The sequence below is a fragment of the Delphinapterus leucas genome, chromosome 4 (assembly GCF_059928025.1).
Source record: "Delphinapterus leucas isolate spDelLeu-1000000601 "Yukka" chromosome 4, BTC_Dleu_Yukka2, whole genome shotgun sequence".
NCBI classification, from domain to species: domain Eukaryota; kingdom Metazoa; phylum Chordata; class Mammalia; order Artiodactyla; family Monodontidae; genus Delphinapterus; species Delphinapterus leucas.
In genome coordinates, this window is record NC_143132.1 from 1,584,776 (window position 1) to 1,600,282 (window position 15,507).

At 58.7% G+C, this 15,507-nt stretch overlaps 1 protein-coding gene across 2 annotated transcripts in view; it reads right to left on the reverse strand.

Annotated features, from left to right (window-relative positions):
* Positions 1-1,868: 1,868 nt before the first annotated feature.
* Positions 1,869-15,507, reverse strand: part of SLX9 (SLX9 ribosome biogenesis factor) — a 28,028-nt gene continuing 14,389 nt past the window's right edge. The window contains exons 3-6 of one of the 2 annotated variants that reach the window (XM_022597033.3): positions 15,272-15,340; positions 8,722-8,857; positions 3,819-3,884; positions 1,869-2,789 (exon numbers count right to left, since the gene is read on the reverse strand). In XM_022597033.3, the coding sequence (XP_022452741.1) occupies positions 2,666-2,789; positions 3,819-3,884; positions 8,722-8,857; positions 15,272-15,340 (395 nt within the window). In that variant the 3' untranslated portion in view covers positions 1,869-2,665. Of the gene's footprint in view, positions 2,790-3,818; positions 3,888-8,721; positions 8,858-15,271; positions 15,341-15,507 lie in introns of both variants that reach the window. The other variant, XM_022597032.3, reaches the window with a different exon arrangement.

Sequence of the window (15,507 nt, forward strand, 5' to 3'; positions counted from 1 at the left end):
GCTTACGGGACAGTTGCTCCTACCCTACCGGACACAGCTCCCCGTGTGGAGGGGTCTCCTCTCCCTCTGGTGGGGTGACTCGGGCCGGCCACAGATTAGGCCAGAAAGGGTTGGCTGAATGAGATGGGAGCTGGAGGTGGGCCCTGCCAGGGGACGAGGACGAGGGCACATCAGGGAGGCAGAGGGAGGGCTGGCCCGCTCGTCCCTGCAGGAGCCCTGCAGCCAGAGGGCCGACCTGCGCCTGGTTCTCTAATTAAACATCGCTAGTGATTAGACTCTGCTCCCAACCCAGGAGAGACGCTGACTTGGGAATAACTACCGCTGTGCTAAAAACCAGATGCCGAGGCAGGAGGAGGACGCTGGCGGGGGGGTGGCGTCCTGGGGCCCGTTCCTCCCGGGGTACCCGAGCCCTGTGCTGTGGCTCGCCTGGTGCTGACCTGAATTGAGGGCGAGGTCAAGGTGTTAAGTGGGGGTCACGGGGCAGCCAGAAGCTCTGGGTTCCTGAGAGCCCAGCGCCGGCTGTGGGGAGGCTCCCCATCTCCAGGCCTCAGTTTCCCTCTGGAGAGAAGGTCCCAGGACCTCCTCTTCAGGGGGCGGGACCAGGGGGACAGGAGGGACAAGGCTCCAGGCCCAGCAGGAGGCCCTACAACCCAGCAGCCTCTGTGGCACCAGAAGAAACATTTGGATTCAGAAACATCAATACAAGTAATCACAGACTTTCTCCCCAGAATCTTAAAATTAACGATTTCTCAACCTTAAGGAAGACTCAAGAAGCACAAGCCAACGTCAGGAATACGCCTGTCATCACCCTTCAACCTACGTTATGTGAACAGCTTTAGAAGAGGCATCACAGGCCGTGGAAGCCGCTGCCGTGCAGCCCCGCCTGCCCCCGCTCTCCCGACCCTGGGAAGCCTGAAGGCCTCTCAGCACCATGACCTCGGCCAGGATGCGTCACCAGTGTTATCCCTGCACGAGGAACACGCCAGAAGCAGCACGTCTGGAGTCTGGGCAAATCTGGCTGCGAGCGCCACAGGAACTGACTCCCCAGGAGCCGCGTCTGGGCCTTGCCCCCCTCCCTGCCCCACCCAGCGGATGCCCACTCAAGACAAATCTGGTGACACCCAACGCCAAGCACAAACAGGGTCGGGCCCGCCGACGACTCGGTGCGGGTGGGCGGCCACGGGGAACCCCACGCGGGACCCTCTGGACAAAGCCAGGAGCAGACGCGCAGGGTCCTCCGTCGATAACCCCGACGTCCGAGGGCGTGGCCCCCACGCAAGCCACCCTCCAGTCCCCGGGGCTCCTAGGCCTTCCACCTCCCACCCGCTGGGCCCTTCCTCCCCTGGCCCGCCCTGAACCCTGCCCAGCACGGCGGCAGGGGAGTGATTTGCTGGGGGCCCCAGAGCGACCCTGACCCTCTACCCAGGACACCACCACCCACATCCTCCCTCTCCCAGGGCCCTGCTGCCCCCAGCCTCAAGTCCCCTCTCCCAGCTGCTCCCATCCTGCCCCCCAGCCTCCAGGCAAGCGGCTGGCACCCCCTGCTGCGTGTGTACCAATGTCGCCTCTTCCCTGGGGACCCCGCCCCACCCGCTTCCCCAGAGGGTGGTGCTCGACCCTCCCGCGCAGCCCCTGGCTTCCTGAGCCTGGCACCTGCTGCTCCGGCCGCCGGATGACACCCCTGGTCCGGACACTCTGCCTCCCCCGCGGCCCCTCAGGGGGCTCCTCCTCCAGCCCCCCACTCCCTCCCACGGGCCCGGCCCAGAGCCCCTCCAAGGCCCTGCCGGGCGGGAGCCACAGCCCAGGCCCACAAGCCCTGCGAGCCTTCTCCTGCTGTGTGCATTTAAAATGCACACAAAAACCATGGAACCGTTTGTCATTTAATTTTATTACCAGATAGTCCAAGTTCATTCTGCAAAGATTAAAACCACAGACAGGGCTGTGAACGTGGAAGTCCCTCCAGCTCCGAGACCACAGCCAGCAGGCTCCCAGGCTGGCGAGGTCTCTCCCACCCGCCCGCCTGCTTTCACCACCCACCTGCGCCTGCCTGATGTCGGGGAGGGCGGCGTCCCCACACGCTTGCAACTTCTCAGGCCACTTTCCGGGGCGAGGCCCGAGTCAGCCGCGGTGGACGGCGGCGCCAGTCTGGCACCGCGCCCCCGTCCTCCCTCCCCCCATTCCCCCCCAGCACAGCGGAGGGGAAGCTCCTGGCGTCCGGGCAGAGGTCGGGGGCCCTGACCGAGGGCATCTGGAGAAGCGGGCAGAGCCACGCCCATCCATGGTCAGCCTGGAGCCACTGGAGCACCAGGAAGCTAGAAGGTTTTTCTCTTAAAATAATACACAACGTGCAGTCACTGTTGACAAACTCAGACAAAACAGAAAAGCGTGAAGAATGCCCGCCGAGTGGCCGCACCACCTCCTGGGTGGCCGGCACCGAGCTCCATGGACATCCTGGGTTCTTCCAGCACCTTTTTTATTGCAATAATAAATGGGCAGTCACAACACGACCACGTCAACTGCCTGTCTCACTTCGGTAGACCCGCCTGTGCCGAGGACAGCAGCCCCGTCGCTTAGGGTCTGGTGGAGCAGGGCGACAATGGCAGAGTTGGCCCCCTGGGCACCTCCTCGTGGGCGTCCCCGGAGCTCAGGCATGCCCCGCGCTGCGTCAGGACTGCCCACTGCCCTCCAGCCGCATCTGCTGGGCCAGCTGCCGCCCGATGGCCTGCAGGGGGCTGGCTCTGTAGGCCGGGCTGGCCAGCAGCTCCCGAAACCGCGTCCTTTCCTCCTCACTGAAAGAATGGAGAGCAGAGGTCAGCAAACCCCATGCCCGCAGTGGGGGGCTGGGGATGAGCCGTCAGCACCCCCAGGACCAGCCTCGGCTCGGCCAGCCCGCAGGGACACCGGCAAAGGGTGGTCCAGGACCAGGATGAGGGGTGGGGAGTGAGGAAGGCTGTGCGCTGTGAAGTTCTGCTTGGAGCGTCTGGGGGGTGGGGCGGGCCGAGGGGGGTCTGAGGCCCGACAGGGGCTTTGGGCAGGACGGGAGTGGCTGCCCGGGGGCCTCCTCGTGGTCACAAAGGCCCCTCATCCCCGACTGTGACGGGGAGCGGCTATCAAAGGCAGCAGGTGGCAGGCGCCCTGCACACACGAGGCCTCGCGTAAGCGGCGCCTCCAGCAGGCACCGGGCACAGGGGCTCCGGGCCGCACGGCGGCCATGGTGACGGGCTGCTGCAGTGGGCCCGCCCCTCCACAACAGAATCCACTGCGGGGCTGCCACTCTGCGCCTGTCCCTACAGCCAGCCGGCCCCCGTCTGGAGCTGCACGGGCCCACAGCCCAGCACGGCCACGGGGGCCTGGCCAGAATCGCAGGGCAGCAGCTCCAGCACAAGCCCACACGAGCCCGTCGCGGCACCACGGTGGGGACGGCCCTGGCCTTGGGCGGGCAAGATGGCGTGGAGGGCCCAGCCGTGCTCTGCCCCCACGGGTATGTGACCGAGGGCAAGGTCAAACCACACTGGGCCCCAGCTTTCTTTGCTGCTAACGGGGAGACTTTGGACTCCACTGGATGACTGACTGCCCGGCCACATGTCCACACACGCAAGATGCCTAGGATCTGGGCCCCGAGAGCGGCCCCCCGAGAGCCAGCAGCTGCTCCCCTCACTGCCCTGGGGGAAGGGGCTTCCTGGCCCCTGGAGTCAGGCTGGGCCCAGAGCTGGCCCTGGCTGAGCTGTCCCCAGCACCCGAGGGACCGGGGTTAGGGGACGCGGCCCGACGCCTGACAGTCCCGGGGGTGGGCCGTGCAGAGGCGGGGCCATACTCACAGGAGCTGGAACTTCTGTGCCGCGCTCATCCGGCTCAGCTGGGCTGCCCGGGGCCTGATGGCCGCTCTGCTGGGGACACAGAGAAGACAGTCAGGAGAGCACGCGCCCACCTGGAACCTCCGCCAGAGCACCTGACTCAGGCCACGGTCCATGGTGCACACAGGGCTCTCCTCCCATGCGAGCCTGGGGGCACGTGCGGCCTCACGGCGCCACACGGCAGGAGGGACCCAGCAGGGGCAGGAGGGACCCAGCAGGGGCGGGAGGGCCCAGAAAACCAGGAAATCCTGGGTCGACACCTAAATTTAGCCTCCAGACCGGGAGCCCTCATCGTGTATTCAAGTTTCTTCGTAAGTTATGAATGAAAGGCGTTTCTTGTCTCCGCTCCCCGGGTCCCGGCCGCTCTGGGGGCGCTCCGTCCCACTCCAGGCCAGCCTCGGTCCCAGGACACTGCGGCCCTGTTCGTCCGATCACTGACACCCTCTGTGTCCACCCGGAAGCAGTCCCCCGCCGACCACCCAGAGCTCCCGGGAAGCCCCACCCTTGCCGAACCGGTGGGCCCGGGCTCCCTTCCCCCAGCCAGCACCCCCAGGAGGCAGTCACGCGCTGGGGCATCAGAAGGCCTTGGGCCTCCACCCCCGTCTAGCACAAGGTAAAAAGGCTCCCCACAGCCGAGGGCACCAAGGTGTGAACACACACCCAGGAGTCCCCTCGGGGCCCAGGGTCCAGATGCGGCCAAGCACAGTGCACTGGGGGCACGGTTGGGGGGCAAGGAAGGGCAGGACCCTCGCCCGAGCCTCAGGGCACGTCCAGGGCCTGTCAGGCCATTCACAGGGGGAGGCAGGACCCTCCCCAGTGGTGTTTTCCACTGTGGACAGACGCAGGCGGGGTGGATTCCCCGAGGCCGCAGGCTTGAAAGGAACTGACCCCCAGCACTCACCCCAGCGGCCCGGGCAAGGGCTTTCACACCCGACGCTGGCCCCGGTCCTGCCCGCCCGCTCTGAAGTCCCCCTGGGGAGGGCCCCAGCTCACTTACGGCGGCCAGGCCTGGCTCTGGCCGCACGGCCGAGTTGGGTGGACAGGGGTAGAGACCTTCCTGCCAGGACCAACTGCAGCTCGGAGCACACTGCCCGCCGCCCAAGTGTCCACAGAGGTGCCTGGGCTGGAAGAGGACCCCAGCCCTGGCTGCCCTGGGAGGAACCTCAGGGAAGCTGCTCCACCTCGAAGCCTGTTTCCCCAACTGTAAGACAGGCCAGTGCGTTCCTGACAGGCTCTCTTCGGCCGGCACTGAGCGCCCAGGTGGCTCCCAGCTTTGAGGCTCTTGTGCCACTCCCTGCCCCTCCCCCTCTGACGTGAATGTGCCCATGTATCACACCCAGCCCAAGGGGACGGGGGCCTAAAACCAAGCACCAGCGGACGAACCCCGGAGGTCCCAGGGGCCGAGTGAGCCCTGCTGACGTCAGGTCCAGGCTCCATGCGTGAGGCCCTCCACCTTCGTCCGCTACGACCTTCGGGCCGCGGAGGACCGACGTCTTGGGGAGTCTAATCTTCCCTGATGAGCGCGGCCCATTGGCAGCGGCACTGCCCACTCACTGGCTCTGGCCTCAGGGGCCCCGCGGGCTCTCCAGGGGGCCTTGGTGCCCCGTCAGTGCTGGGCAGCGCCCACCCGGAGTGTGGGGAACACCTGGACCCCCTGGGCCCACTCAGAGCCTCGGGCTCTCCCCCCACCACCCTGCAGGGCCACCCAGGTTTGGGACAGGCTGGGAGCAGCCCAGGGCCTCAGTCAGGGTGTCCCACATGGCAACTGGGGACGGAGGCCTTGCACTCGGGATCTGGGTTCCCAGGCACAAGGCTGCCCCCCAACACATTCCACCCAACTCGGATGCCTGGCGGCACGTCCTGAAGTCACCTGTCAGCTGGGCCATTCGTGTAACCTGCTGCTTGTAACAGGCACCCCTGGCGTGAGCTGCCCTGAAGGGCACCGCCTTCTCTCAGCTCCAGGAAACCCTGCCCTTGTGAAGACACAGAAGAGGCCAGACACTTTGTGCAGCGAACATCCCAGGGCTGGGTCAGCTCTAGGAGCCGGAAGACTGAGGGTTCATGACACGGGGACCCCAGCCTTGTGAATGGGGCTGGGGGCTCCCAGCCAGGGCTGGGTCTGCTCTAGGAGCTGAAAGACTGAGGGTTGATGACACGGGGACCCCAACCTTGTGAATGGGGCTGGGGGCTCCCAGCCAGGCGTCACTTGGCCAGAAGGCCACAGGAACGGAGTGAAGGGACCACAGGCAAACCATGCCGGCCTGCTCGCCCATGCCCCCAGGGGTGGAGACTGGTGGGGGTCCCTGCACGTCCTGGGCAAGACCTCTGTGCTGCCCCCACAGGGAGGGAAGACTGGAACACTCCCGGGCCCTCCCACGGTCTCCTCCCCTGGCTGATTTTAAATCTGTACTCCTTCTCCGTAATAAACTGTAACTGAGTGTAATGGCCTTTGTGAGAATCATCAAACCTAAGAGTGATCTTGGGGACCCCAGACTTGTGGTCGGCATGAGAAGTGAGGATGGACTCACAGACTGTTCCCCGAATTTCACACACCTGGGTCAGGACACACACATATGTCCCTGCTGTCAGCTGAGAGGGCCTAGAAGCAAGCACACCGCAGCCGCGGTCGGCACGGCCTCGAGCACCTTGTGCCAGAGAGGGAGGAAAGTGCTCGGAAACAAAACACAACAGCCTCCACGGATGGGTGTGTCGGGGGAACAGCAGAGCCAACCGAAGGAGCTGCCAAGGACCAGAGCTGGAGCCGGTTCAGCAACAGAACAAAGTCGTATTGGATCATGGCCCGAAGTATAAAATAAATACCCATGGGTCCAAACGGACGTAAATATGTGATTGATAAGGCAACGGGGGAAGAGGGAATCTGCTCTGCAGGAGAATCCACGTGGTTCTGCAGACACTCCGTCCTCGGGGAGGGGAGGGGAGCGTCCCGCCTCCTTGGGTGCGGGGTGTGCACGGTGACCTCCTTCCAGAGGACAGTGGGGAAGGGGGGAGCAGATGCACAGCGGAGAGACCTGACAGACACACCTGCACCAGGTGACCAAGGTCAGCGTCCACGGTGCAGGTTACGTGACAGCACGCACCCCGGAGGGGACGTGATGAGACAGGCCCTTCCCCTCTGTGGTCTTCACTGAGGGACATCCTGAAAAATGCCTGACTGGTCCTCAAAACTGTCAAGGTCATTAAAGACAAGAAGGTTGGGACTTCCCATGTGGCACAGTGGTTAAGAATCCGCCTGCCAATGCAGGGGACACGGGTTCGAGCCCTGCTGTGGGAAGATCCCACATGCCGCGGAGCAACTAAGCCAGTGCACCACAACTACTGAGCCCACGTGCTGCAACTACTGAAGCCCATATGCCTAGAGCCCGTGCTCCACAACAAGAGAAGCCACCGCAATAAGAAGCCCGTGCACCGCAACTAGAGAAAACCCGCACAGCAAGACCCAACGCAGCCATAAATAAATAAATAAATAAATTTATTTATTTATTTAAAAAAAAAAAAAAAAGACAAGAAGGTCTGAGAGACTGTCACAGCCCAGAGGAGCTCTGAGGGGACACAATGACTACATGCCATGTGGGGTCCTGGATGCGGTCCTGGGACAGCAGAAGGACACCAAGGAAAACTGAGGAACTGTGAATAAACTGTGAGCTTTTAGTCAATTATTATTTTAAGCTTATTATTTATAAATCAGTGTTGGTTCCTTAATTGTGACAAATGCACACGCTGATGTAAGACGTCACAGAGAGGAAGCCGCGTGCAAGTTGCACTGGGACTGTCGGTATTATCTCCGTCATTTTTCTATTTACATTCAAACACTGTCCTAAAATAATGTTTACTTAAACGAACAGCTCCCCAGTGCCAAGAGGCTCTAGACAGGGAAACGGTGACCCCGGTCGACCAGAGGCTGGGTCTGGGAGAGCAGCTGGGCCCCCGCAGCCCCACGCGGTCCTCCTCGGGCTGCTGGCCGCAGTGTTTACACAGCTCTCTCCCCTCGGGGAGCCCCGAGCACATTTTTCAGATGAGAAAACTAAAAGCAGGGAGAGAGAGGATGCTTGACTGGGTCACATTTTTGTTCAAGAACCAGGAATGGAATGTGCATTTTGGGTTCTGGTTCTGTCGCCAAATCTCAGCTCTGGTGGCCACTCCTTGTCTGGACCTGATGTTCTGGGCACTTCCATCCTGGAACCGGCCTGGACCGGCCATCTGGCTCTGCAGCCAAGGGGCCCTGGGCGTGTCCCCTGCCAACCCCGGATCCTTCCTCCTCAGAGGGGAATTCGGTAGGAGAAAGAATTATTTCAAAAAGGCAAAATGAGAGACAACACAGTAAACGATGGCGGTCCAGCAACTGTGACAGAACAGAAAGGCCCTCCAACTGCTGCCCGTTTGTCCTAAAGCTGAGGTCGTGGTCACACCTGCGCTGGCGCCTCCCAGCCAGGCCAGGCGGCCTCACCCTTGCTCGGAAACGGCAGCCCGGGCACAGCAGCGGGACGTGCTCTCCTAAAGCACACAGGACTCAGGGAGGCAGGAAGGGCCCCAGGAGGACGGCAGGTCCTGGGAGGGAGGCAGCAAAGGCAGCAGCTGCGGCTGCCGGGAGACAAGCAGGAGAGCACGGAGCCCGGCGGCGGCCCGGCTGAGCGGCTCTGGCCACGCGGCGGGAGAGCAACAGTGCTGTCCACGTGCCGCCGGGCTCCCGCCCCTGAGGAGGCCCCAGGGCCCCTGGCTCACGGCTGGGCCTGGGACAAGGGTGTCCAAGTCAAGATGGGCCTCTCCGGGGTCAGTGCCCAGCCCAGCCACCCACCTGCTCGTCCTCCCGCCCTGGACAAGGCGGCGGCCCCGTGGCCAGGACACTCACCGCTGGCCACCCATCTGCAGCTCCAGCAGCTCGGGCAGGGCGTCCCGCAGGGGCTGCAGGTCCCCTACCACCACCGTGGCCCTGCGCCTCTGCTCCGCCTTGCGCTCCTGCTCCGCCAGCCTTGTGGCTTCAATCTCTGAGGAAGGGGGATAAGGGGTCAGCGAGAGGGGACCCAGGAGGACAAGCGCCCGGCCGCCGCCCTCAGCGACAGAGGGTCCCGACTCCCAGCCCACAGAGCCCGAGCTCGGCCCGGACCCCGGGGGCGGGCTGGCTGCCAGCGGTCTGCTGCCCTTAATCCCGGAGGTGGCTGTCGAATTACAGGCTGATGAGGGGACGGGCTCAGGCAGGGAGCGGCCCCTGGGAAGGCCGGCCGGCCAGCTGCGGGAGCGGGGCAGGCGGAGGGAGGGGCCGCACAGGCAGAGCAGCCGGCCCCTCCCGCTCTGCTTCCCTTGTGCCTCCTAGGGACACACCCAGGAGGGAAAAAGAGGTCCCCACGGGAGACGTCAGCAGGCAGGAGGGTCCCCAACAAGGCAACAGGGTGCGAGTGGCCCGGTCCAAAGCGAGAGGAAACATGCACCGCGGGGTCTCAAGGGGGCTCCTGCACTGGTTGGGGGGGGGCCTGGGAAGAGGGGTATGGGCACTGGGACAGACCCTGGGGAGGGGGCGGCGCGGCCCGGGGGTCCAGGGTGCCGAGCAGAGGGCAGGGCACGGATGAGCCACCGGGGTGAGGCTGTGCCGGCCGGCAGGGCCTGGACGGGGACGTGGCCTCAGGATCTGACTTTCATTTTAAAATATATGTATTTCAAAATTGCTAATAAAACACATACTCAAATGCATTATTTCCACAGTGTGGCTCGTGGAAAACACCAGCTCACTAGCTTGTGTGCAGACCTTGCTCCAGGGAAACTGCCTGAATCTGTGACAATTGATTTGTTGATTGTTCTGCATTAGATTCCTTAAAAAAAAAAAAAAAAAAAAGGCTCTGCTACTAAAAAGCTTGGAAATGAGGCTCTGATGTGATAGATTTGGGACAATCAGACTGGAGCCTGAGAGGCTCTCCTGCCTCCCAACTGCACGAGGTTTATTGGGCTATAAATAACCAGGCTGCAGACTCTGAATCACATCTAAAAAGGGAACTGAGAGCACCTTCCTGACAAGCAGCCGACAGACTCACAGCCCAGCCGACAGAGGCCTGGAGATGCCAGCAGAGAAGCGTCAGCCAGCGGCCCAGGTGGCCCGACGCGGGGCGTCTCCCTCCCGAGGGGCTGTGCGTCTGCAACCGGTCCTTCAGGCGCTGTGGCCATCCGGCCACCCCTCGGGGCAGGTGCAGGAGGTGATGGCGGTGGGCACGGCACCCAGAAGGGCGGTGATGACACCAGGCACGGGGCAGGCCAGGAGGACGGGGACCTGGACGGGGGCCCCACGAGTGAGGACTCAGGACAGCCCATCGATTATTAGTACAAAGAACATGCGTGCACTCGGCTTGGCCCCGGTCCACCCAAGCCCCAGGAGGTGTATGAGAAGTGAGGGATGTGTAGCGACCCTTAACGGGCATTTCCAAAAGAGAACACTTTCTGGAAACAAGGTGCGTGGGAGGCCTGGCAGGAGCAGCTCGTCCCCAAGCTCGGAGTCCACCCTCGAAGGCCCGCGCAGCCCAGAGAAGCTCGGAAAGGCCCACCTGGACAAGCCAAGTCAGGGACACACCCACCCCAGTTGCACCCAGACTGGGAGAGTCCAGGGGACCCTCAACTCACCCCAAAGAGCTGAGCTCTGGGGACGAAGACCGCCCGTCCTCCCGGGTCCTCCTGCCCTGGGCCCCAGGCCACCCCTCCATGCCAGGGATGTTAGGATGTATAGGGTGACAATTCAGTACTCTCCGTGCTGACAGGATAAACAATCTACTCAGTACCTCATCAAGCCGGGTGACTCTTCCCAGAGCCCTGGCTCCCAGGAGGGCCGAGGCAGTAGCGGGGGGTCGGGGGGTTCAGGCAGGGGAAGGGACAGGGTGGCTCCCTCCCTGGCTGGCCGGCCCGGCGCCCAAGCTGGGGGACCAGGCAAAGCAGACCCAGCTCACAGGAGGACAGAGGCGAATGCCAGCTAGTCAGAGCCAGAGCCTTTTAGGTTCAAAGCGTGCGGGGTCCACCTAGGACGCATCCGAAGCACGTGCAAGGACAGCACAACACAGGGACACGTGCCGGGTGGCCACTGCAGTTGCTGCTTCAAAGGGAGAGACTACAGTCACCACAGAAGTGCCCGAAGAGTCTGACAGAATTCACTGTCCACTCAGGGTAAAGGTTACAGTGAAACCAAGAACAGAAGGAACTTCCTTAATTTGAGAGAGATCATCTACCAGAAATTCCACATCTTGTGTACATCAGGCAGACTCTCTGATGAAGCAGGCCACAGAAGGGATGGCGGACACCCCCGCCAACCTGGCCAGGCGGCTCCGAGCCCAGGGAGGGCGTGAGCGCGGCTCCCACACCGGCCTCAGGTCTGACGCAGCTCCAGCTCCAACAGGGCCTGTAACTGAACCTGGGATCTAATTCCAAACCTTATTTTTTAAAAACACTAAATGTGTAAGAATAGCCAAAACATTTTTGAAAAAGAACAAGAAACAAGAGAGCTGGCCTACTGGATATTAGAGCAAATTATGAAACGAGGGAAATTCTGACAAGGAGGCGTCAGGGAGGTGGGAACTCGAAGAGCAGGCTTTGCGACCAGCCATCCTGGGTAAAGGGCGGGGGGCGGTCCCTCCCTCCCGCTACTCCTAAAAATTACCCATGCAAGAACTGAATACTACAAATGAGACAATTTCACTGGCGTGTGGGATGCTGAACGTGGGAAATTTTTATGGGCTGAAACCTGTGTTTCTACGTGCTGCCCAGGAGGGCAGGCCAGATCCCTGAAGGCCCATCCATCCTGGTCATTTTCTCCTTGCCTCCTTGCCCACATTTGCTAACCTGTAAGAAACTGAAGGTAAGTTCCTTACAAACAGGGCCCAAAACAGAGCTCGCATGAGGACCACTAGCTTTATGCACCGTCACGGCCTGGGGTTACTGACCCTGAGCAAAGCTGGCTCACAGGACACTGACCATGGCCCAGTCCTCAGCCCGTGGAGACTGGGACCAATTCTCACCCCTTCTAGCAACACTGCAAAGGTTCCGGCCACTGCAGTAGGATGAGAAGACGACATAAAACAGAGTTTGAAAAGAAAGTGGTAAAACCGTCTCTATTTTAGTAGCATGATCATTTATGCAGAAAATTCTAAGGAATCTCCAGGATAACTACCAGAACTAACACAATTTTAGCAAGGCCAGAGGATGCAAGATTAATAATCATTCATAAGTAATTAATTAATAATATAATAAATAGCAGAAAACCGGAAAATGAAGCTTTTGTGAATTTCATTTATAACAGCTTCAAAAACTGTAAAACAGCAATAAGCTTATCCAAAAACCCCACAAACCTAAGACCTCTGCTCTGAGAACCACGAACACTGACGACAGAAACTAAGCAAAACGTAAATAAAAGGGGAGATACCACGTTCACGGATGAAGACCCAATACTGTTAAAATGGCCATTCTCCTGAACTGACCTACAGACTCAGAGCAATCCCTGTCATTGCTATCATAGGCTGTGTTGGTGGTGGCGAAGTTCAAGACATTGACAAGCCTGTGATAAAATTCATATGGAAATGCGATGAACCTGGACCACCCAAAGCAGTCTTGAAACAGAGGACCTGGGACACAGGACTTCCCTTATCTGACGCCAAGACCTGCTTCACAGCTGCACAATTGAGACAGCCTGGTACTGAGAGGCTATCTGACTTTTCACAAAGACACAAAACTGACGAGGAAAGAAAAGTCTTTACAACAAATTGTGCTGGAACTGGAAAAAAAAAAAAAAGAAGAACCACCTGAACCAGGACTTCACACCACAAACATTAATTCAAGATGGATTACAAACCTAAACGAAAAAGCCAAAACCGCAAAGTTTTTAGAAGAGTAGGATTTATCCGCCTGACTTGGGACTGGGTCATTTTCTTAAACAAGACGCACCCTGGCGCCGTAAGGAAAAAAGACAGATCAGCCTCCTCAAAATTAAACTTCTGTTCATAAAAAAAAAAAAAAACTGTTAAGAAATTAAATAGGCAAGTCCCAGTCTGGGAGAAAATTATTTGCAAAACACACCTGACAAGACTGGTCTCTAGGACGGAGGAACTCCTTGATCTCAACAATAAAGAGCCCAGCAAGAGCCTCATGAAACAGACCCTGGGCCTCAGAGGGCGCCCCAATGGGCAGCAGCACGTGAAAATGCCCGTTCACCATGACAACGGGCACCTCGCGCTCAGCAGCTAGGACTGCAGGGACAGACGTGCCGGCACAGCCGTGGAGCAACCACAACTCTCCCACGTTGCTGGGGGGGCGTAAACGTGCAACCACAGTAGGGAAACGTCTGGCAGTTGCTTATAAAACTAAACATACACCTGCCCTATGACCCAGCGTTCCATTCCAAGTATTTACCCAAGAGAAATGAAAACATATGTCCACAAAAAGACTTGTAGAGAATGTGCATAGCAGCCTTATTCACAGCAGCTAAAAAGAGAAAACAGACCAGGTGTCCATCCATAGGAAAGTGGACACCAAACGGTACGTCCACATACAGAAACACTTCTCAGCAACAGAAGGGTGCAGACTACGGCTACACGAAGCACGGACGAGCCCAGTGCCAAGCTGAGCAGAAGAACCCAGACACAAAAAGAGCACATCCTACATGACTCCTCTTATACGATGTCTAGAGCAGTAAAACCTAAACTCTGACCTGAAAAAGACCAGATGGTGGCTACCTCGGGGGGAATCGGGACCGGGAAGGGGCACGGGGCATTTCTGGGTGATGGTGATGGTCTTCACCTTGAAAGGGATTCTGGTTGTACAGGTGTAGGCATTTGTCATAAATCACTGAAGATTTGCATTTCACTGCATGTAAATTTTACCTCAAAATAAAAACTGAAAAGAACCATAAGCAAATACTGAGCTGCAGTGGAATTTACTTGGGAGAGTGTGCTGAAGTCTATAATTTACTTTGGAACACGCAGCTAAGACATGGGTTGGTGTCTGGATAGACAGATGAGCAGACATGTGATAAAGAAGTGAGGTGCTCATTGTAAAACGTGGATGGTGGGCATAAGGACGCCCACTGTAAAATTCTTCCTACTTTTCCATACAAAACTTTTTGTAATGAAATACTAAGTAAAATCAACTTCGGAGGTGTAGCTAAAGCTATATTCAGAGGCTGACATACAGCCTTTCATTCCTAAACAAAACATACAAAAATAAATACGTCACTAAAACAAACCTAAAGAAACCAAGAATGGGGCACTAAAAAAATAGAAACTAACAATTTGGAAAACAGAAGAGGAGAAGCGACAACTAAATACAAGAACTCTTGGCATGGAAGAGACAAAATTAACCAGAAATTAGAGAAGGGGATACAAATAAAGAATGATAAACAGGATATTAAATAATGAGAAGCCAACAACTCTGCTAATAAACGTTGAAATCTGATTAGATTAGATGTTTTTATAGGAAAATGAGTGACCAAGATTAACTCAAGTAGTTAGAAAAAGACCAACCATCATGGAAGAAAACTTAAACGTCTTCAAAAATTTGTAGCCCATGGGTTTCCCTGGTGGCACAGTGGTTGAGAGTCCACCTGCCGATACAGGGGACATGGGTTCGTGCCCCGGTCCGGGAAGATGCCACATGCCGCGGAGCGGCTGGGCCCGTGAGCCGTGGCCGCTGAGCCTGCGCGTCCGGAGCCTGTGCTCCACAACGGGAGAGGCCACAACAGTGAGAGGCCCGCGTACCGCAAAAAAAAAAAAAAAAAAAAATGCAGATCATGTTCTGTGTGAGAACATAAAGAAAAAACCATTTCAAATTAATTTTAAAAGTCAGCAAAACACTAAAAAGACCTGTAAGAAAAAAATTTCAAAACAATCTTCACAAGAAAATCTTTAGAAAAAATCAGCAGATATTCAGCATCAAGAAATAGAAGTATCTTTCCCAAGCAAAATTAATAAGAAGAAATCCACCCCACAGACAGGTGCTCGGAAAGGAGGGAGCCACCAACCCCCGCAGAGCGGAGGCCCGGGGTCCCCGACCCCCCCAGGTGGGTGAAGAGCCGCCTCTGCTGGGGACCCTGTACTGTCACACGCCCGGAAGAGGGCCTGGAGGGACACACGCAGAACCAGAAAGTGGGAAATTTCGTAGGTATCATAAAACACCCAACCCGCACGCACTCCCTTTGCAATGCTTTCCACGGGAGAAGCAGCTTCCTGCAACGTTCCCAGTGGGGGAGGTCGGGGTTGAGGCAAGGCCTTGCGGACACTTGCACAGGTGACAGGGCCAGCCCCTCCCCCCGCGGGGCCGCCTACTTGTCACATCGCAGGCCCCCTCCTCCAGGGCCCCAGACCACCCAAAGCGGGCTCCGAGCCAGCCCGGGACAAGGCCCCACCAGGGACAGGGCCCCACCAGGGACAGGGGGAGCTTACTCTGCAGCCACCTCTCGCGCCTCAGCTTCAGCTTCTCCTTCTTGGGCAAAACAGCCTTGGCCTTGGCACCTGCGGACAGAGAACACAGGGTGAGCAGGACAAAGCCAGGAGCCCAAGGTGTGCACACAGGTGTAGCTATTCAGGGTGCCCGGCCATCGCGCCTGGCCCCGGCTGCGGGACACCAGGCCCCCCAGGCAGGGCCGCAGCACACCAGGCAGAGCGACTCCAGGCTGCCC